The 23,115-nt window shown below is 38.3% G+C and overlaps 1 protein-coding gene across 2 annotated transcripts; it reads left to right on the top strand.

Moving 5' to 3' along the window:
* Positions 1 to 14,656: 14,656 nt before the first annotated feature.
* Positions 14,657 to 17,960, top strand: LOC144649928 (uncharacterized). Of its 2 annotated transcripts, none has more exons than XM_078509521.1 (2): positions 14,657 to 16,693; positions 17,199 to 17,960. In XM_078509521.1, the coding sequence occupies exons 1-2, from the start codon at positions 16,621 to 16,623 to the stop codon at positions 17,648 to 17,650; spliced, it is 525 nt and encodes a 174-aa protein (XP_078365647.1). In that variant the 5' UTR covers positions 14,657 to 16,620; the 3' UTR covers positions 17,651 to 17,960. The 2 variants fall into 2 exon arrangements, with proteins under 2 accessions (XP_078365647.1, XP_078365648.1); XM_078509522.1 differs by lacking the exon at positions 14,657 to 16,693 and adding an exon at positions 16,755 to 16,880.
* The last annotated feature ends 5,155 nt before the right edge of the window (positions 17,961 to 23,115 follow it).

The following is a 23,115-nucleotide window of genomic DNA, read 5'->3' as shown; positions in this document are numbered from 1 at the left end:
TGCCAAACACTGAATTTACTTTTATGGATCTTAAATTAATGACAAAACCATAGCTTTATTATATGGATTTCAATCATGCAGCGGTGCAGTCAGGCGATTACCACAAGAGGCTTTTCTTAGAAGCGTGGCATTCGCAGAGAGACCAGAATGCGGGAAATGAACACATAGACATCCCTGATGTATATAAGTCACTTACATATTGTTCATAGTCTCGCGCAGCGTTCGCGTGTACTTGTATTAGTCACTCACGCGCGCGTACAAATGTGAAACCGTTAAAAATGCCTTTGCTTTCTCTGCCATGTTAAAAACCGAAGAAGACCGAAGATTCTCGGTCGAAACGTATTGAGTAGATTATGAGCGTTGTTTACGCTCAAATAAGTCAGCGTCAGAATTTATAAAGAGCATTAACCATAGCTTTATTGCAACCAAATGCGTCTCCCAGAGGTAAAATTTAAAGTTACAAGCAAACAAGATAAACCTTGAAAACTGTTCAGCCCAACAATATTTCCAAAAACCCATTTGCAATCCTTTTCAATCTTCTTCAACTACCTCCTTTTGTATTTACTGTGTTACTGAAATGTTCAATTCACCCAATGCATGATCCTTCTAACGTTTCGCGTACTGCTCGTACGTCGATTAGACAATACGTTTCTTCGTGTTTCCCACTTTTCTGACTAAGTGACGGATATATATAAAGCGGCTAGGGGTACTGATAATAATGGATTGTTGTTATTATTATGGGTTGCCAAGCCATCACAGGTAACCCCCAGCATGCTCTGAAGTTGACTCAACCATTCCGTTGCTGGTAGCCATTAATTTATCTCATATACTCCTGGGTGTATACAGTCAACTTCCTCTATAACAGACACCTTCTGGACCACCATTTGGTGTCCGTAGTAACGAAAGGTATTTTCAGTAATTTTCATTCGCTGGGACTTCAAATCCTGTCCGTTATAACAGGGTGTCCGTAATAGCGAGCTGTCCGCAAGGCGGGAGTTGACTGTATAGGCCCTTTGAGAGTAAGGTACCTTGTCCATCATTCGTCTCCCACTAAAAGCCTACAGTAACTCTCGCCTTACGGACACCTCGCTATTACGGACACCCCGTTATTGCCTGATTGTGGACAGCAGTTAAAGTCTCAGTGAATAAAAATTACTGAAAATACCTCTCGTTACTACGGACTTCCTCTATAACAGACACCAAATGTTGGTCCCGAAGGTGTCCATTATAGAGACAGTTGACTGTAAAAAATTGGTCACAAAATCGTTTTGTTTACTGAAAACTTTGAATTTCCAAAGCAACGGTTTTTTTTTTCTATAAAGCTATTTATTTATTGCCCAACTGCAGCTGGTCCACGATGAAAAGATGTATTCGTATTGGTCCCTAAGCGGTTAGAATTTTGCGATATTTGGATCGTTAAGATAAACCACTCGATAGTTAGTTCTACCTCCTTTTTTGCATATTTGAAACATTGTAAAAAAACATCAATTTTTACCGAATGGTAATGAGGTGTAGTGATGATTCGCGAACTTGAAGTGACGTGTTTCCGTCACTCGTTTACTCCATTCTGATATTAGACCGCAATTAATTCATGCATTTAACCGTGAACGTGCTGACAGAAAGGTTCTTTAAAACGCCATTCAGCACATATCAATCAAAAACAAATTATCCTACAGCCTCGTTCCCAGGGTATGACTCTTTCAGGAAACATATCTAGGTTGAACTTTCACAAAACAAATCGAAAGAGGATAAATTACACTTATCCTCTGGTGATAAAAGAGAATAGAATTCGCTCTACGAAGCCGTAGAGCATACACTATCAATGACCCATTCACGTAAGAAAACATTCAAACGCAAATGAAGTGAGATTGTGACATTACTGCTAGAAACTAGAAGCTAGATGCAATAACCCTTACCATATGACGCGTTTTAGTAAACAAAACATTCATGCTGCACGATTTTGTTTCACGTGACATTGTCTTCGTGTCACGTCATCCGTTTTTCATCTTTTTGAGTCGTGCAGAAACGCGCATCTTTCTCTCAAGTTTTATTCGCTGCTCAAAATTACGCTATACGTGACAGAAAAGTTGACATATTTACAAAACAAATTTACCTAATGCTTAAAAGGATCAAAGGATCATTCGACCTTTAATATTTGCTTCTGACTTCTTTCTGAGGGTACTGTTATTATTTGGAGGCATTATGTATTGAATAGAGCCGTAAGATTGTGGCCATTTAAGTGTCTAGAGGTCATTAGTCCGCGCTGCGTGGTTTCCATTTCTAGAGTTGAATGACACCTCTAAATCTGTATTGTGCCACATGTTGTGCTAGTTTAGTTTGTTTTGCCTCGATTCTATTTGCAAAAAAAGTGATGAAATAGAATTCGCGCTACGAAGCCTGAGAGCACGAACCATCAATGACACAATTCCCATGGAAAAATAAAACATTCAAAGGCACATTATTGAACGCTTATTTGAAGAAGAAAAACTATCAATGACCCATTCACGCAAGAAAACATTGAAAGGCAAATTAAGTGAAATTTTGACATTACTAATAGCAGCTATGAGTTACATGTAGTAACGGTTAAAAAATTATAACGCTCGCCATGTGACGTGTTCAGTTTAGTTAACACCACATCCACAGCAAGTTTTTGTGTCGCGTCACGTCACCTCGTGTCACGTCATCTGTTTCTCATGTTTTTGAGTCGAGCAGAAACACGAAGTGCTTGGGCGTATCTTTCTCTCAAATTCTATCCGCTGCTCAAAAATAACGCTATACGTGCTGACAGAAAACAAATTTACTTAATGCTAAAAGGGTTCAAAGGTAATACACTAACCGGTAAATATTTTTGTGGTGAAAACTGAATAGCGCTACGACACCTGAGAGCAGGAACCATCAATGACGCAACTCATGTGGAAAAATAAACAATCGAACGCAAAAGAAATGAGATTGCATTACTTTGTTGGACACTTATTTAGAAAAAAAAATGCGAAGGTCGGCACTTCACCATGAGGTTGCTCGAAGAGCCTTTGATCTTATCTTGTAGCAACTTTTCTTCAGATACGTCAGGCTGATGATCACTATAGCATGGGTTAAACTTCAAGGAGAGTGACAAAAATCCTTATTTCTGAATTTGTGACATTATTTTATTATCCAAATTGTAAAGGTGATTTAAAATGTGCATGCATGCATGCATGCATGATATGTGCCGCGTTTGTCAGTCGACAAAGGATGTTTTATTTATGACATTAATTACCCAAATTGTGAAAGAGCCAATATCTTAAAAACTTAACTGGACTAGCTTGTATAATTTTAGGCCGAAATTAAGGTCCATAAACGTGGACAACGAAACATGGCCATGAATATCTTCCCACCAAGTGCACGGATCGAACCGAGCAAATCAGTCAAAAATAACAAAAAGTAGGTCGTATAGTGTGATCGTCAGAGTGAGAGTAGTTCTGAAAAGAACTGTTTTGTGGTTGTTGGTGACTGACGTTTTGGCAACCTCAGTAAACGGAAATCACCTTCAGAGTCAAGCTGCAAGCTGGTACAGTATAACTAAAAAAACATGACAACGACCCAATTTTATAAAATATAAGTATGAAAGTAAAATTAGACTGCCGAGCCAGCTTTCTCAGACCTCTCAGTAAAAGTCTCCGTATTGAATCAGTTGATAATTACACTGAGTCTCTTTAAGGGTCCAGTGGCCCCGGAATAAGGCCGACGCTTATCTCCGACGCTTAAATAATAATAATAATAACTCCCTGGCTAGGATGCCAGTCCATTGCTGGTTTATCCCCCAGCATTAAATTCGTCGTTACATACACCTAGGTGGAGATAGGCACTACAAGAGTAAAATATCTTGCCCAAGAACAGACCCCGGACAGGGCTCAAACTGCTCGAGGGTCTATCGAGTTATTTCGAGTTAAAAGGAATCCTTGAACAATCTCGAACTGATATTCGACCGAACCCACGCCAAACAAAGAAACCGGAAGGAGCTTTTCCATACATATTTCAATCATGACGATGCTATGTGAACAATAACATAAAACATTTGATGTTAGCAAATGAAATTTAAAACGCTTTGGAAATCATGCGAGGCTATGAATGGCTGAGAACAGGAACATGAATGGCCGAGGTTGCGAACGCACTGGCACTGACAAATTCTCTTTACTAATCTCCATACATTTCATTCAGTTCAAGCGGTGAGAATCAATTAAATGATCAGTTTTCTTCTCATAGCCGGGTCCTATTTTTTTAAAATAATATTTTGAAGAGAAATGAATCAGCAATCAGAGAGCTGAAAGTCTAACGCGTAATGTATGCTAACGTAATTTATGCTAACGTTGTATTTATAACAATCGATAAGAAGCAGGATACGCATGTTTTTGTCGAGAATGAAACGATCAGAAAATATTTTTCCGGTCTCGTTATAGCCTGTGAGAAAGATTTCCGCTAGGGAAGCGGTATGGAGAAAAAGGAAGGAGGGTAGTTCTCGTTCTTGCCGGCGAGTGAACTGCAAGCGAACCATGCAGTTTACTACTCGAGGCTTCCCGCTCGCGCCAAGGCACTCAAACAAGATGAGCGTGCGGTGGCCTAGTTAATTTCTAACTATAATTGCGTACCCTTAAACCACAATCACCAATTACAAACCAAGGTCGTTTCTGTTGTGTTTGACGTCTCCTTAGAAATTTCTCAATAGGCCATAACCATGACTTAACTCCGATGGGTTTCTATGAGTCACCCGGACAACCGCGTACGGAATCGGTATTTACTCGACAACAATAAACAATAATTTGGAAACAAAGTGGTTATCAACATCGCTCAAGCTTAGGGCAGGTGTTCGGGAAGTTAATCGATTTTATGGTTCTGCAACGCTTGGGTAAAACCCTGACAACCAAGTTTATTTCATTGGAATATACTCAAAACAAAGTACGTTTCAACTTTGAAAAATCGTGAATTTCAAAGTTTTTACAAAAATTATGGTTTTGTTTTTGGCTTCTTTTCTCGGAAAGGGAGAACTGAGTCAGTACTTTGCTACCAGTGAAGGAAATAATTATGCAGACTTTGAACATAATCATAATAATTAAAACGAAAACATGAGTGGACTTTACAATTTGACAAAAAAAAAATTCAAGACTTGACGCTATAGAGTCTCCTATTGTAGGCAAATGATCAGTTAAGAATTTTTACAATGGCGATTACGTACACGGGTAAACGTACCACTGAGCGGGCATTTCGAAAACAACCTGGATAACAAAGTGCATATGCGTTGATGATTGCCTTCAGGCAAGATTCATACGTGCTACGGAGAACGAATTCAAGTCGGAAGTAAATTATTCATGCCAAATTGAACATAAGATAATAAGTTTTAAAAACATTTTCCCTGCTCATGCCTGTAGTATTATATATGTCACAAAAGGTGATGTGATGCGATGCGCATGTGAAAAGGATCATAGCTTTCTTATCGCACAAACGATAGAAAATATAAAGTGGTCTAGTATACAACCTCTTGTATCAGAGATTTAATATCATCTTTTATAGCCTTATCCGCCCGTATGGGCTATTTTGCTCGATACAGACTTTACCTTTACCTTGTAGCCTGGTAGCGAACTGATGCTTTATGAATATAAATTTATCAGACTCATTTGCGAAATTTGTTGGTACTTCTTTAAAAAATAACATGCAACGCTGCTACTAGGCAAACTGTGACGAAAACACGGAAAAATTTGGCATCACGCAGTAAAATTACTTCCCCCTATTTCAAGCGGAATTATATTTAAAAATAAAATGCAATGCTGTTACTAGACAAACGGTCGCGAAAACAGGGAAAATTTGGCAGCATGCATTAAAAAAAAATACTTCCTCTGTTTCGAGCGGAATTAAATTTGTAGCAATACACAGGTGTCTAGCACATGCAATGTTAAATGGTTTTGGAATGTCTCTACGACAACATTGACAGATATCCCAATCAAACGTGAACGTAAATTTATGGACTTTGTCCACTTAATTTTACAGTGTTAAAAGCATTGTTTTACTCGGATAATATTTTACCATAACACATTAAGTGCTTTTGGTTACGTCTTGTCCTTTTGAAAAATCTTAAACAAAGCATTTCTTAATGGTTCAAAAACTAATTTACGAGACAAAAGGAGCGTGCTTTTAATCTTATATAACAGAGCAGTGCAGCTAGTTTTGGAGACGGCAAGGCCTGCTAAGGAGGCAAAAGGTATAGCATCTGAAAAAAAGGCACTCGTATACAAGATGGAAAGCGCCAGAGAACCAGCATTGATTTTAAGCAGCGAGAGGGCAGTTCTACCACTGGAGAGAAGCGCACAGAAGCGAAAGCAAAAGACGTCCTTGTCGTACGTAGCAGTGATAGCACACGCCATTCTAAGTTCTCCACGCCAGCGACTTGCCTTGTGCGAGATTTACCAATTCATCGAAGAACAACATCCAGAATTCACAGAGAACAGAGCCCGTTGGAAGAACACAGTTCGCCATAACCTGTCTCTGCACGACTGCTTTGTGCGCGGGGAAGTGGCTTTGAACAAGAAAGGCTGCAATTGGCGGATACACCCAAGCTTCATCGCCGAGTACAGCCGGGGAGATTTTTCAAGACATAAGTTATCGCAGAGGTACTCTTTGCCTTTGGAGATAAGGTATGAAACTTCTCCGCATGGAAGTCAGCATCCTGTGACTCCAACTTCCTCTTGCAATTGTTTTATGTGTGCTTCATCTCAGCGCTTTTTGCCATCCCCTGCCTTGCTGCAGTATCCAAGACGGGGATTTCAGTACATGCAGCCTCCACAGGTACCTTGGCATCTATGGACTTATTGAACTACTTCTTTGAAAAATTCTACACGAGGAGGCGAACTAATTTGACATTTTAGCTCGTGTCTCAAGCAAATTAGAACTTTGCTACAGACAATGTCTTCCAAATATCCGCCCTGTATTTACTTATCTTAAACATAGCTGTTACTTGAAACGAAGAGAACATTTTTTATCGAAGAGAACATTTTTTTATTTCAAGATTTACCAAATAATAACAGATAAACAATAGATCCTCGCAAACGTGCTATGTGGAAATCGATTCAGTTTTAGGGCATGCATTGTAAATATATTTACGCGAAGAAAAATTCAACTTAAAGGCATCTGCAAACCCAGACATTTTGTTTAATCATTGTTAAATTTGTTTTTGGAGCAAAATTGTATAAATATTTAGTTTTAGTTTATGTGCACCGGATATTTCAGCAGTTAGCCTTTTATACATCGTTTATACAAATGATCTTTTTTGCATAAATAAACAAATTAGGAAATAAAGCTTTTTCTTTATTACGGATTATAAGTTAGTTTTTCTCCAATTATCTTCAGGAGTGTGTGCTGTTCGGTTGAAATAAGTGCAAAGTTTTTCTTTCGACCCTGACAGAGTGATATGTACAAAGGCGATAATTTGCTGTCGAATAAAAACACTTTCAACTCTATTTAGTGAACGAGGGAAATTAAACTAGATCAAGAGTTCTTTAGCCCGTATTAAATCGATAAGCACCTTATCTATCCAAGACCAATGTTTTCATTTGTCCGTGAGTTCGATTTTATAGTGAGTCATATCCAGATTCACCTCACGAAAAAAGCGCGAAATTTTCAGTCCCTTACGCGACACGTGGTTTTCACGCGAGTCGTTCGTGCGTTAGATCACTCACGTCCTTTCAACAACATCTCGCCGAATGCAAATCGAGCGTAATCAGCTTAATGACACATACAAGTAGGATCACCCCAAAATAGCACTGTTTTCGAAAACAGAACAGAAACGAAAAAATTGTCATCTGAACTTTATGGGGAAGTTCGGATTAAACCAGTGAAAGGTGAAACTTGAAGTTTAATCCAACATCAGCCTGAAAGTCCTTGTGGTGACGATGAGATTAGAACAATGGGACAAACGTACTTCTATGTACAAAAGGTATTAACTTTTCTTTTAGACAGAGTTTTTATTGACTGAGGCGCAAGCTGTCTAGAAAATGCGGCTTGATATAGGATGAAGATCATGTTTAGGAGCACCCCATTCATAGAGTAGTTTTTTAGTTTAACTCGGGATAGCTGATTAATTTTTCAGTTGAGAGAGTGCTTTCCATTTTGATGCATGCTTTTATTTGCCCATACCGACTTTAAGATAATTAACGTTAAGGCAAGAAGAGCAAAATAACATAGATCTTATCAGAATGCTTTGATAACATGTGTTCATCGGTGGGTAGTGGTATTAATAATATATCTAGATAAGTTTTTTTTTCTTCGCGCAATATGTTTTAAATGAGCATGCTTCGCGCTCTATATTTCGACTCTGTCATTTAACAGTTCTGTAAACAATACGATATAAAACCAAGCAAGCTAAACTTTTGAGAAATCTCAGAGAAGTCGTCCTTAAGACGAGTTTTACCTTAATCTATGTGAAATGAGTGAATTAACTTAAAGTGAAACATTTTGCACAAAACTACGTTGGACAAACATCGGGGACCATTTAAACAGCGCTCGTCACTTTCTATTGTTTAAAAGAGCACGTGCTTCAGGCAAAACATGGCTAGGTTCATGTATAGCACTTTGCATTTGTGGGTTTGAAGTGGACTCTGATTTCCCATGACAACGAATAAAGAAAGTTATCATTGAGCATTTTTTAAAAGTCCTCTTATAATTTAACAAAAAATAACTATTTGAGACATATTCATTCTGCAGTTACTGTGTTTTGGCAGAAGGTAAAAGACTCCACGTTTTGTAGAGTAGTGTATGTTTAAAATATTTTATACAAGCCATTTCAGCTGTAATTTACTTATATTTTTTTTTACAAAACATAGACAAAATCCTTCATGACAAGTTTTGACAATATGAAAAGTCATGTGGGAAAGCATTTAAATGGATTTTAAAGACCAATTAATAAAGTCGCTATCCCATATCGAGTATCAGTGCCCGACTGCACGTTGCGGACACGTGACAGTTTTTGTCACGCAACAATCAATCTTTCCACGTACACTTTTGGGACGCTAACTGTTAGGCTTTTACTGCTTTTGAGATCATAGCTTTAACGGATTTTTCTTCGCCGGCATAGGTTCTTCACAAAGGTTTACGTTAAAAATTTACAATACGGATCAGGGAAAAAGTGTACTTTAACGGTCGTTAAATCGCTGTAGTTCTTTCGCAGTTCTGCAAAAATCTCATAAAGAGCAGAGTTTGAAAACTTCAAAGATTACCGTTTGGGCGAATGGAAATGATTAATTGTATCTGTGAATTAACATATTAATTTCTGTCACTGAACAAAGCTAATCGCTGCACAACAAGCTTTATAAATAACGCTCAGTTTTGCGATATCGGTCCTTTAAAGTTTGCTATCACGAAATAGTAGAAATCGCAATGTGTTGGTTTTAGTCACGGCTAAAAGTGTTGAATTATAATTTCAGTTATTCAGGTGTAAACGTTTTCAATGACTAGGTTTGCGAAATACATGTCAATTCTTCTACGTTTTGATTGCAGCTTCTCCACTAAAGAGCTATGTATCTCTTTACGCGATGTATTTGTTTTTAAATACCAAATGTTGCGAGAACCACCCTTTCCAGTTCTTATACCTTTTCGCTAGTGGATCATTCAATTGTAAATGATAGTTTAACACTCTACCGAAGACGACTAAAAACAAAAAAGTCACATTTGGTCAAATGTTATTGTAAAACTTTCATACTAATACCACGTGGAACACAGAATTTGGACGATACAGGTCTAAGTAAACAAGTTCAGATGTTGAGTCGCGTTAACGTACGTTGCTAAGGCATCTCAAACTAAAGCTTCTTAGCAAACTTCAATGCGTTTTATTGAAACGAAAACGAAATGAACTTCCAATACGTTGTCTGAATCACGCGTTTTAAAGATTTTTTTAAATATTGGATGTGGATGATTAAAGCCAAAGAGTAACATGGTGATAAGGAAGTCGCAACAGATCACAGAAACATTCTAATTAAAATCAGTGGGTTTCCCACGAGGAAAAGAGACACTTTTTTGAATTTCACTATACGAGCAGTTGTGTTGCATGGAGATTGATTTCATAATTGTTCAATTGTTAAATACTCCCAAACATGCCAAGATTACAAGTGCTTTTATTTCGCAATGCGATAATTGGCAAAAAGAGAAAAGAAAAAAAACCTCAAAAGACCTCAGCAGATGTAAAACACGACTCGAAACTAAAACAACTTTAAGTTCCTGTATGAGAACGGCTTCCTGTTATCCAACTCACTGAGTTACCACGTGTTTTCGTATGCGTTGAATAAAATTAAAACGGATACAACATAACAACATAACAACAAAAGGGCTTTACTTTGCAAACGTTAACAATCATTCCTTCGGATCCAAGTACACCTGTAGTATATCCGGGCCAATAACTCTTACAGGTTTCTTCTTCAAAAAATAAGCAAACTACTTGTTGAAGCAGTGAACTCAATCTCTATCTTTATTCACAGATTAATTGCTAGTCATTTGATCAAAAGATAAGCTCAAATGAACATTTAAATTTTATGTGCTTTAATCTCAAACTGGGTTTATAAATAACAGAAAACGCCAACGTGGCTTTAGAAAAAAGCTTAATTATAAAAGGACAGCTTGGACGGCTTGTTTAGCACTCGTTTACGTGCCAAAATAGAATTTTTCTGCTACGTAATCGTACTAATTGATGGTAGTCTTAAGAGGTATTAAGAAGTCATTAGCACTACAATTTCAGTAATGGACTTCTTTTATTTTACTTTCAAACAAAATTCAGGCACGGTTTGGCACGGTTTTGGGGGCACGATATTCCATTGCTCAACAAGTGAAACCGGACATCTACTCGGTTGTATACATTTATATGTTGTTTCTCTAAGTCTAAACGTGTTGCAGAGTTGTCATATTAATGACAAAATAAGAGAGGTTAATCCTTTCTTTGTAATAATCTTACTGGTGTACAAATATAAAGTGAGCAACACACGAAAATGGCGTTGTCGCCAAATTTACTACAACAAAGGTCCTGTCACACAAGACAGGATACAGGTCGCAGTTTCAGGGGACGTGTCCCAGAAAGATATTTGTGTTGCCCCATTACAGACCATGTGATGATACTCTTGAGAATTGTTGCTTTCAACTTTTCAACTGATAGTCGCGTGTATATGAATGAATAAATTTTATGTGGATAAAAGGAAAATTCTCTAGAAAACCTCACGTGGTCTGCAATGGGAACACAAACCGCCCAAGCGAAATGGTCTGTTCCTCTGAGTACATGTTTGTAATTTTGGGACACTGTGTCGCTACGATATGTCCCTTCTTGTTTCAGCAATGAATTGTGTTTTGGCAACCCAAACTTTCAATTATTTTAAGGTGATTTGCATTTTGTGAAAAGCTCATAATAGAGAAAATGACTAAGGGATTTCATTCCGAGAAACAAACTGACTAAATTATAACAACAATTCTGTACGAAATTCAATAAAAAATATATAATATCATACACGAAAAAATATATAGACCAAAGTATTCACGTAAATACGAGATGATAGTTTTCCAGGTGCTTTTGATGTTTAATTTTGCGTGGCACATGTATCATTGAAAATACAACAAAAGGCTAATTAAAAGGGCGACAAGAAAGGAGACGAGTTTTGCGTTCAGCGTTAGCCGTTCAGCGTTCAGCGAAGATCGACGATTAAACAGACGCCTCGCAAAAAAAACTGATTCTACGTCAGCTGACTAAGTAATTGGACAATACTTGAAACTAAAGGCAAGAACAAGATCAGCAAAATCCTGGGAAATAAATTTCATTCTTTAAACTGACTTTGATTTTTCTTGCATTATTTTCATTAAGTGAATTAGCTACTGAATATCTCTTTCGTGCATATTCAGGGAAACACAAAGGTATTCTTTGTTCTACCGTAACAGAATGGTTTTCACACTCCGGGGCAAAACAAAACTGATAAGTACTTATTCAATAATGTTTATAGATCTTTGGCTCTTAGTTTATACTGCAATTGTCTAAAATCTGTTTTCGATGCGTCTTTTGGACGCCGAGAGCTAGTTCGTAGCCATAGCCACGAATATTTCAAGTACAAATACCAATATATCGTAACACATGGTGTATTTAACTTCTGAAGTACTGTTGAATGAAATCGGTTCTTCGATGAATACCAGCCTCACCCTGGGCTATGCTTCTCTGCTTGTTTTGCAAACATTATCCCTTAGAATTATGATTTGATCTTGTAATCTCTATTGCTGAATCAGACAAAAGAAATTTGGCCATTGAAATTTTGTGTCACTTGTATTAGTGCAGGGCGTTTATTAGTTCCGAGCCCAATCCTTTTATAATGTTAATGTTGTCAAGATCAATTCTCTGGCAGAAAACAGTTGTTTAGAAGTCCACTAAGCACGAAATATCACAACGTACGACATTGTTTTTAGAGTACTGCTAAGCACATAGCAAATTTTAATTTCATATCTGAAAAAATGTTTACTGCACGAGTCTTAGAGTCTCATCTAAGGATTCGTTGATGAAAAATAAATCTCGATAGTAGTAATAAAGAAAGCAAGTCAGTTTACACACTCACTCCAACTTTGCACAACGATTAACCAGATTAACAGCTGCATTATCATGAACACGTTTTGTTTTTATCAGCAACACGTTAATAGAAACGACTTTGTCGAATAAGCGGATTTTACATTATTATTGTCGGCAATCTATTGTCTAGTCCAGCCTCTTTCGACAGTACGCGACACGCCACTGTCACGGTCACAGTAAAAGATAAGATTGTTGCAGTTGTGGCCGAGAAAGTAGGCTTTAGCTATATCGTTTAAATCCCTATAATGTTCTTCAAAGGTAGTAGAGACAGCCATTGAAAGAAAATGGCCTTTTGCTATACTTTCCCCCCTTTTATTTCGATGCACCTATGAGGACGATTCTCTAATTCCCTGTCGGGGCTCCTCTTTCAATGTGGCACACCTGCGAAGGTCTGTGGCACATGAATAACAAAAATATTTGTATGGAGGGGAAATATCTGCATAAGATATAAAACTGTCTGCACAGATACTCAATTCTCTTCGTGCCGCGCGGCACATAAAACCATATCTATATACATAGTTAGTAGTCCCCTCAACTAACTATACTATATCAAAAACCCGTTTTTCAACACTGCTTGCTTGTAGCGTCAAATATCAACTGTCTTTACTGATGCCCATTTATATTGATCCATGTATATATTTAAAATCGAACTCGAAACTCCGGGAATCACATCATTGAACCAATCAGAGCTCGAAGTAAAACAAATACAATCGATGCCGGGAATCTAAGAGCTGGAAAACCGGCGAGCGCGCGTGAACCAAGCAAGCCACGAATGCTTTCGGATTGATCACTAGAATCCCGATTCCTTGAACCGACAGGGAATACGAAAATTGCTTCGAGAAATCGGGGGTAAGTCACAGAGAAGTACTATCCAAGGGAAACGACAACTGCTCGGGATCCGCCGGAGAATCGGGAGATCGGAAGTTTCTACTGTATTTTGCCTCAATTGGCTACAAATGTTGCTCGAGTATTTTACAAGCTAAGCCATTATAGAGCTTAGCAAACGCAAAACGAAAGGAAACTCACGCTTTCTTTTGACAGTTAGTTGGACCTTGGCCCGGGGGGGGGGGGGGACTCCCATATGGAAAGGAACGGGGATGCTCGTCGGAAATTTTGAAAAGAACCCCTAAAAGAGACCAATCTGGGCGTGGCTCAAGCTATTTTAGACCCCTAAAAGATACCAAAATTCTGAGAAAAAGAACTTATATTTGTATATTTCACGAGACCCTGACGGCTAAACATATTGTCATTTTCTTGCATTTTCCTCAGAACACCCTAAGCGAGACCCCAAGTCCGAAATTTATACCCCTCAGCGAGACGACGAGCATCCCCGTCACTCTCATATGGGAGTCCCCCCTCCGGGGACCTTGGCCCAAGTAAAACTTTCAAAATGGGAATATCGAAAACGCCTGAAAAGCCTAACACACTTTGTTAGCTATTAATTATCTCCAGAGTGATATAGTCCAGACTGTTTGGATGTCCGCGGCCACGAAGGCTGTCTGAGAATTTTGCCTTTTCATGACATATAAAGACAATATCGGGTATTCATCACTTGGTCCAAGACAGTGCATTGCTTTATATTGCAGGTTTAATTTGAGTTGAACCACTACTGTTAGGGAAATAGAAGCCACATTTTTGTAGTATTTCTGCGTGTTACATTATTGTGTATTATTTAACATCGGATACACACAGGATGTGCAAATTAGAGCTCTATAAGCACTGAAATGTTCTCACTAAAACATCTACGACTTTTCAAAAATTAACATCGCGTAAAATGACAACTGCTTCATTATCGAAATTTAACTCCGTATACTGTAATATTTTATTGCAGAAGTTATTTAAAATCTTGTAGAAGTAAGATATATGTTTATATATACAGCCAGTTTCGTATGTGACCAGCTAGCAGTTGCTTTCATGTTCTCGAGCTATTTGTTAACAAAACCAATCGAGATATCATTTGGCATCAGACTGACTGACTGATTGACTGACTGACTGACTGACTGGATAAGATTCCTAAACATTATCATATAAAAGTTTTGAAAAGTAAATCTCCTAACTAAGAAAATGTGTATCAAAGAGAAATTCTCTCAGTTTATTTTAAATGTATATAATCTTTCAGCTGCAGTAACAGCACGTGGTAAGAAATTCCAAAGGGTAGTAGCCCTATATAAAAAAACTGGGATATTCAAACTGTCCTTCTTTCTCATATTACGGTCACGCACAACAGAACGTATTGCAAAACGATCGCTAGCTTGACACATTTGAACGCAAGAATTTAAATGCCTACCGTATACGTCAGATAACTACTCATGGGGAGGTGTTATATGGTCGAATTTACGTGTACTAGTAATAATTCTTCATGCGAAATTCTGGATTTTTTGCAGCTTTGATTTTCTTTAATGTGCTAGTTCATACTGGAGAACAGGATGGTCTGTCTGTCTGTCTGTCTGTCTGTCTGTCTGTCTGTCTGTATGTCTGTCTGTCTGTCTGTCGGTCGGTCTGTCTGTTAGTTTGACCAACCGACCGACCGGAGACGGAGACGGGACGCAAGTTGTAATTTACGCGAACGAGATCCGTGTATGGGTATTTCATGAAAAGAGATATCAAATAAGTTTAGCTTAGATACACAACTGTGAAACAAGTCGACATTCCTGAACGAGGGTAAAGTCAATCTTACTTAATTTGTCCTGGGTTTTCTCACACCAAAAAGTTTCTAAAGGCGAAGCTTTGCTAGAAATCGGTCGCTAAGCCACCCCTACTGCCAGGCCTTTCTACACTCAGTAAACCGTGAAGAACGCGTATTGTACAAACGTGAAGTTTGACCTACGCGTAACGTAACTCGCGTAACGACCGTGATGTGTAAACTGTCACGCAGTGACCTTTAGTTCTTTTCTCTGCATGCCGGTTTATTTCCTTAATAATACCGCCCCCGTAAATACTCGCATCTGATTGTTTGACAGCAGAACAATTTTTAATTTTTTTTTTTATCCCAAATTATATCGCTATAACTGAACAATTAAAAACTAATTGGCGAGGATTCATCAATGTTATTATAGCCGTGCTAATTGCAGTACGCTTGTAGTGTTTGTTTTGTTCAGCAAATATGTCAACATCACAAGTTATTTTGAATAGAATGCCTTTCATACAGTAAAACATACGAATACGGTGACGGAATCAACGAAACACTGTGAGAAAATTTGTGAATGTCTTTTACGTTAAACGAAATGCGGTATTCAACAAGCATTCAATTCTGAGCTGTTATTCCAAACACAGTACTCATCAGGTTGTTTGTAGTCAACGGGGGTAATTTTTTTGAAGAAAATAAACGTATGTGCATCAAAAATATTTCGCTGATCGCATTGACAAGGTGGCCGGATCAGTGAATACGTTTTCAGATACAAAATTGACGGAGGTTTTGCCAAGGCCAAGAAAAACTGGCTTTTATAACGACGCGGTCTGCTGGGTGGTCTCAGGTAAGGCGAGGGTACCACCGTACATCAAGACACTACCGCTTGTTTCTTGTTGATTTTTAAAATTCTCATTACTTATCTGCATAATAATATATTGACATGGTAAAGGGAAATTGAATTTTGATCGACGGGTTAGAAAAAACAATGAAAAAAAATGTTTATCTTCAAGCTGAAATAACGTACGTCTGAAGGCTTACAATTAGAACTTCATGTCAAAGCAATGACATATTTCAATTTTCCTAGCTCTTATTAGATACACATAGCTTAAAAACCGCTATGGCAATTTATTAAGCTAGGCACAATTTACTATATAATAGTACGGTACACGCCGATCGAGCAGTTTTTTCGACAATATTACGCAAGACGCAATACATGGTACTAAATGTTCAGTCAAATTATGAGAATTTGACTTCCTGAAAAGCTAATTCCTTTGATGCGACAATAACAGATTAACTTATTAACATGCATGTACAAATGTCTGACGTGGCCTTAAAACTTGTCAGAACGATATTTTCTTAGAATCAAGATAGTCAGGAAGTTTTAATCATGGCGATGCTGCAAAGACCATGCGAGATGTTGCTCTTGTTGATTTTTCTTCTGGCTTCAACAGTGATACAGGGTATGTTTTAATAAGTGTTGTAAACATGATAAAGAATTCATTTCATTGTTGGGGGTAACGTTTTCGAGGCCGAGTGGCAAAAACAAGAACACAATTCCGCCACACGCAAAAAGTGTCCAAGTCGTTATTTGTTTCTATAAGTCGTTTACAACGGCAGGGATGAGAAATTGTTTCACGAATGCAAAAGGTAATACTTTTATATTTTAGATAATTTGGGTCAAAAAACACAGAATCGATATTTAAGTATACAACAAAATGGACGTACACCCAGACCTTTCAACGCTTGACAACACATTCGCTCGTAACACTTAAAACAAGCTCCACAACCTATAAAAGAGGACTCAAGATTTCATTTCCGACTTTGCATCATGAGACGCATTGCATTTCTTACCCTGTAAACAATACATATCGTTTGGTAATCGGGCGTATGACCCTGTTTCAGTTCACCTTCCGTATTCGGATCCTCTCTAAAAGCTAATAATAAAATCCTTGCCTTCGTTAATAGAGGCCACGACCGCAGAGCGAAAGGTGGACATCCGTATATTTGACAGACGTTACACTGCTAGCAAGGAGGATTTGGAGAGAAAATTGACCAAGGCAGCTCTGACAGAACGGGGCTACAGAAAGACAACAACTTTCTCTCAAGAAGCTGAAGATGAGAGCAGAGCAGAGTTCCGTAAGACTGTGCGCTACTGGAAACGTGTCCCTTGCCAAGACATGGCAAGAGTTGAAGATGAAATACGTCGAAGTATCCCTGGTGTATGGGGGAGCGAAGTGTCCGCCCAAGTACACCAGGAAGCGCTGAAGAAAAGAGAGAAAAACCAGCAATGCACTGCTGGGATTGAAATTCATTTCCCTTCAAAAAGATGTCAACAGGAAAAGAATGTCAAGCGAGCGATTCCGCAGTGCGCGCACCCTAATACTTGTCTATTTTGCTTTGCGGCAACGGTTCAGTGAGGTTTTAGCTATACCGCCTTTAAAGATGACATACTATTAATATTATTACTGTAGACACACACCGTAGCCCTTACATAAATTTTAATTCCACGTGTAAGCTGCCGAACTAATAACCAGCCGGAACAATTCAATCCTTGCGATGTAAAAATTTTGTCATCAATTTTTCAGTGTGAGATTTTTCGGTAAGTGTAGTAGAAAGATGTAATATTACTCAGAACTATTTTCCTAATAAAGGCTCGTAAAATTAAGAACTTTTGAACACACGTGTACGAAACCTAATATTTGGGATAATAAAGATTGATTTGCATGAGTCAGTGAGGTCTAATGATAACGCAAGAGTGAAGTAAAAAAAAAAACACGGATCGGTTTGAAAACCACGAACTCCTTGTAACGGATATATCATTGTTCTTCTTTGAGAATATCTTAAGACCTTTTTTGGTGCAATGTAGAAGAAAGAAAAGGATGGAAAATATATTTCAATCAGTTAGTATTCGCTTTCGGTGGGTTAAGTAAACAGCGTAACACGTTAAAAACATGTGAAGTAGTTCAGAATAATTAAAAAATAATAATAAAAAAAAAACAATCGGAGACAACTATTTGAATATTACAACTTTCGGGTTGTTTCAGTTAAATTTGCCTTGGGATTGTACTCAAGTAACTATAAATAATCAAGAAATACTGAATTTCTAAATACCAAATCGATAACGATGCATTTTTTTTATTCAACGGAGTTCTATAAATTCGCTCGTACAGTTAACTAATGCGTAGCGCCGTCCACGGTTGATGATTTTCTTTATTCGTCAGCTGTCCGCTTGACATTTATTGACATTAATTAATACTGAATGTAAAAGATAGAATTAGATGTTGTCAGTGGTCTATTTGAAAACAGTCTAAATGTGCAAATTTAATTCCCCAAAATTATGTTAGAATTTAAATGCATGGATAAATCTTGCTGTCAAGTGGAATACTCTGAAAGTCGAACGCATGACCTCCTAGATACTGGGATTGATGTTCTAATTACTGAGCCATGGGGAATTCGTGAGCTGCCTCGTGGTGAGCAGGCTGCCGTCCACGCTTTCTCGTCCCCAGTCGTTCGCGCGACAGAAAAATAAATTTTTAAGAGGGTGGTAAAGGGTATTTTCGTGATTTGTAAAAAGTCTTATTTTTCCCGTGAAATGTGAAATGGCTATAGTTTATTTTTCTCGGGAATCGTGATTTTTGTTATTAGCCGTGAACCGTGATTATAAATGACCTCGCATGCGCACCCAACTCACTTTTCATTCTCTTGAAAGTGAATGCAAGCTTATTTTCGACCTAGGTCCTCTTTTCGAGTCCCTCACTGAACTCGGATTTCAAACCAGTATTTATACCATGCCATAGAAATACAGCCAATCAGAACGCCTGTCGCGTTCCCCAACCTTCCCATCGGCCTGCGTATTCCGCGGTGCGTTCTCATGGTTTGTCCACTCGCTGCCACTCACTTATTTTCTTCGTTCTCCCTCGTGTCCGCTGCTGGGGTTCTCCCGTTGCAAACTAGTATATAGAAACCAAAGGAACATTATATGTTATAACATTACGTCCAAACTACTGTATTGTATGACGTCTTCGCCACCTGACCGCTCCTTGTTCTGTGCGCAACAAAAAGAAAACCATGACCTGCTCAAGACTGGATAAAGATCAATTCAAGGGGTCCGAAGATTGGTCACGTTCACGGAACATTGCTTATTACGTAAAAATGGGTGTCGAAAATAATAGGGCATACAGTCAACTCCTTGGTGTCCCTGTCGACACCGGCTCCAACTGTCTGTCTCAGAGAGGTGTCCGTCTTATAGGGAGTTTGGATACGGTAAATTGGCTAAAAATCGGCAGGGACGGGACCACCAACAGGTGTCCGTCTTATAGAGGTGCCTGTTAAGTGAGAGTTGTCTGAATCAAAACCGCGGTTCACAAGTTAAGAATTAATCATTTATTCTTCATTTCACGAAAAATTGTGTTGTAAAAACTGACCTGCTCCCCCTGAGTGGCTTCAAAGCTCAGTGGTAGAGCGTTTGCAAGGCACCGCATGCGCAAAGAACATCGGTTCCAAGAATCGTTTTCATATTTCTTTTGCGACTGTTTTAGTCCCAGCAAAGATATCTTCCTCTTTAAATTCAAGTCTCCTGTTTTAAATGAAAATTGCACACAAAACAACTCGCTTACTGAGTTGACCTAAAGCGCAGTATGTAAACCCGCGAATGTAAGGTGTATCCTTGCCTGTTTTACCGCTTTCTGCTAGTCAAAATCAAACGTAAAAAGGTGACAGAAAATCATGTTGACAGGTCGCCCGTTAAGTCAACATAAACCCGTTGGCTGATAAAAAAAACCTTTGCATTTGTTTTCAGTTTCTAGTGGACGTTCACAAACTACTGCAGCTTTTCAGTAATTCAAACGGCTCCGTGGTGAGGTACAACGGATTTTTGCCGATCGGTAAGATTTCACCTTACAAGAACAGGACTCGCATTTTTTAATCATCTCAAGCAACATCAATACCTCAAAAACCAAAAGCAAGAGACGCCTTTTTGGGCAACATCTTAAGTTTAAATGATTGACAACGGCTGGTAAACCAAACCTTTAAACGAGACTTAAACGGCTAAAAATTTAAAACTTAAACGAGTCTAAATTTTAAAAGGAAAAAATCGGTAAGACTGACATTGTATCTAAAATTTATGAAAACGTTTTCTTTTACTAATTTATGTTTATTTTCAAGCAAGGATTTAGCTTAGTTTCAAACAGGAAATTGAGGAATCGGCGCGTGGAAGTTTGGAATCTGTAGGAGAAGGTCGTTTCTTTCATTCTGGTTACAGTGCCTTATTTTCCGACGCACGAAGCAGGAACAGTAAAAAAAAGAATAATCTCCACCCTTGGAACAAAAAAATATATCAGCAGCGGTGTCCACTTATAAGAGATGCACGTTAGTGGAGGTTCAACGTAACTGTGCTGATTTACATTTCCTGTCATGCTAACTTCAAAGAAAAAACTTTCGTTTAATTTGTTTGAATAACAATCTCTGTATTTGAGCAAGATTTTTCGTCAAAATTGAAATTTCGCGCTCAAATATTTAAAGAACTTACACCATGGTTTATTTCCGCTAGGGCACCTGAAGTGTTTTATTTATTTCTAATTTGTTCTCGAAGTTATTAAATTCAATATCCTGGATTCAGAGGTCCGTTACAGAAAATTAAGAAAGGAAATGAAACTACACAGCGGCTTAATTGGAAACCTGGCTTCCAGTTATAGGTGCCGAGTGTTTTAGTGCAACCAAGAGAAAATGGTGCAACGTAACCCTTGGACACTAAAAACTCTTCAGGTCTCTCCAGCATATACTGTCCTTATAATTGTGGCAGTTTATAACTATCCCCAGAAAATCTGTTGGCTTAATTAAGGAGTTAAGACGGAAGTCTGAATGTCCCTAGCGGAATTTCAACTAATAACTTACAACATCTTAACAAACTTCTTTCAATACTTGAGGCTTTATTTATAATGACATTCTAAAAAAAAGGCTCATAGTACAGCTAAACTGAGAGCTTTAATCATTCCCTATTAAATTACAAAGAAAAGCGCTACTTCATATTTTAACAATATACTTCTAAGGCCCGCCTAGGAGGCCAAAGGTCTTACACAGGTCAGTTCCGAGCTTGCATAAACTTCCTTTTATTAACCATGTGTGTAATAAAAGCAAACTATTCAGGCTCAGGATAGAAGAAAACGGCGATACTTGTCACTTCTGTAACAATATTCAGACTGTTACGGAACTTTTCACGGCTTGTGACCAAGGGCCTTAACATTATTTTGGACAAGGCTCACTTCTTGGTGAAATTCAGAAACTTTGCCCGCAAGTCAATCTCCAAAGCCGCTAAATTTACCATCCACCCGAATTAAACTATCGACCAAGCAATATATTAACACAAAATCCTCACAAAAAGGCATTCTCTTTTTAAGGATTCCCTCATTGGTCTAAATTATAAGCCTAATGTATGCCTGAACAGATTCGCACTCTCTAATATAAGCCCTCTTGTCAGTTCTTAACTGTGGTACTTAGCTGATTTTACTCAGTTTCCTGTACCCTTCAGTTTATTTGTGAGTACGTTGGAACTCTAAGTTGTCTCTTGTTGTAGTAATTGTTTGAAATTGTATTTGTCTTGCACGTGTAAGCTTAAATTAACAGAATGTGGCCTGATATTGGTGCAATGTTAGTCAAATGAGCGGGCGTGCTCCATCATGTGAAACAAGGGAAGCACCCAACGTTAAAACCATGCTTAAAGCTACAGAAGAAGTGTTGGCGAAACGTAGCGAAACACGCAAACCACGCATTGCACGCAACTTCACGTTATGCACAGCCGCGGTAAGATGTCTTACCTTTTAACTTCGACAGCTGTTTGGTGTCAGAAGCGGACGGAAGAGTCTGTTTGCTATCGGCACGTGGCTCTGCCCGCGAGTTCTTGACGCGTTGTTTGTTTTTCTATTTACCGCCAAATCCGACATTTCCAAAATCTTAAATAATAACTCGAAATACTTGAAAACGAGCGCTCCACGACAGATGTCTCAGTGTTGTCTCAGCCCTCACGCGAACTCGTTTCTAGAGCAAGTTAGCGGATATGCAACGCCTACATCGCTTTATTATTTCAGTTCCTTACACTACGCATTATAACAACGGCCTACGCTAGAAGTGCAACAAGAAGTACAAAAAGCTGCCGTTCTATGAGGTGATGACGGTGCATAGAATGCTTTGCCTAGTTTAAAGGTGTTTTTTTTATACAAGGGGATAATCTTGGCTAATTTAAATCCACAAGCGCTGCTATGTGTTGCGAGCATTGTTACCAACAATAGCATTTTCGTCATTCGACATTGAATAGAAGTTAGCTTCCCCCAAACCTTTAACGTGTATCATGCGACATGACAGATAGTTCTGAGTTTTGAAGCATGTGATAGCAGGCAGTTAATAAAACTCTTAAACGTCAAAGGAAATGATTAATAATAAAAAGAAAACTTCTAAAAGATCCCAAAAAGACGTCCTAGCTTTAGTAATGACAACAACTGTTTGAAACCACTTGAATGGCGGTTATAACATAGCTACAACGATGTAACAATGTAATTGTAAATCCCATTTTCATTGGTAGCACTTCATATAAGAAAACAATAGAAGAATGGGTACATTTACGAGACGGAAAACCGCAAAAATTAAGCAAACAAAATTAAACCCTGCAATAACGTAACTAGATGTAAAGTTAGGAAGAAAAGTGCAATTTGTTGTAACGATCCCGCGACAGAAGACAAAAACGGCGAGATATTAACTGGCTAAATTAAGGAACAGGCTTTCCCGGTGGAATCCTAAAAAAAAATCCAATTGGAAGAAAAAGGTGCGACGATCCTTTATCACCTCTTTCGTTAAATTGAGCTTATTAAATCCATTCAACAAAAGGAAATTA

The sequence above is a fragment of the Oculina patagonica genome, chromosome 4 (genome assembly GCF_052425735.1).
Source record: "Oculina patagonica isolate OP01 chromosome 4, crgOcupat, whole genome shotgun sequence".
Lineage (NCBI taxonomy): Eukaryota > Metazoa > Cnidaria > Anthozoa > Scleractinia > Oculinidae > Oculina > Oculina patagonica.
Note: the sequence above shows the minus strand (reverse complement) of the source record. Positions and strands in the feature narration are given on the sequence as shown.

What these genes read in the sequence shown, in the direction of transcription:
- LOC144649928 (XM_078509521.1), top strand. Translation starts at nt 16,621, where the DNA reads ATGGCGATGCTGCAAAGACCATGCGAGATGTTGCTCTTGTTGATTTTT. An exon ending in GGCTTCAACAGTGATACAGG is followed by an intron (nt 16,694 to 17,198) that starts GTATGTTTTAAT and finishes CTTCGTTAATAG; the next exon opens with AGGCCACGACCGCAGAGCGA.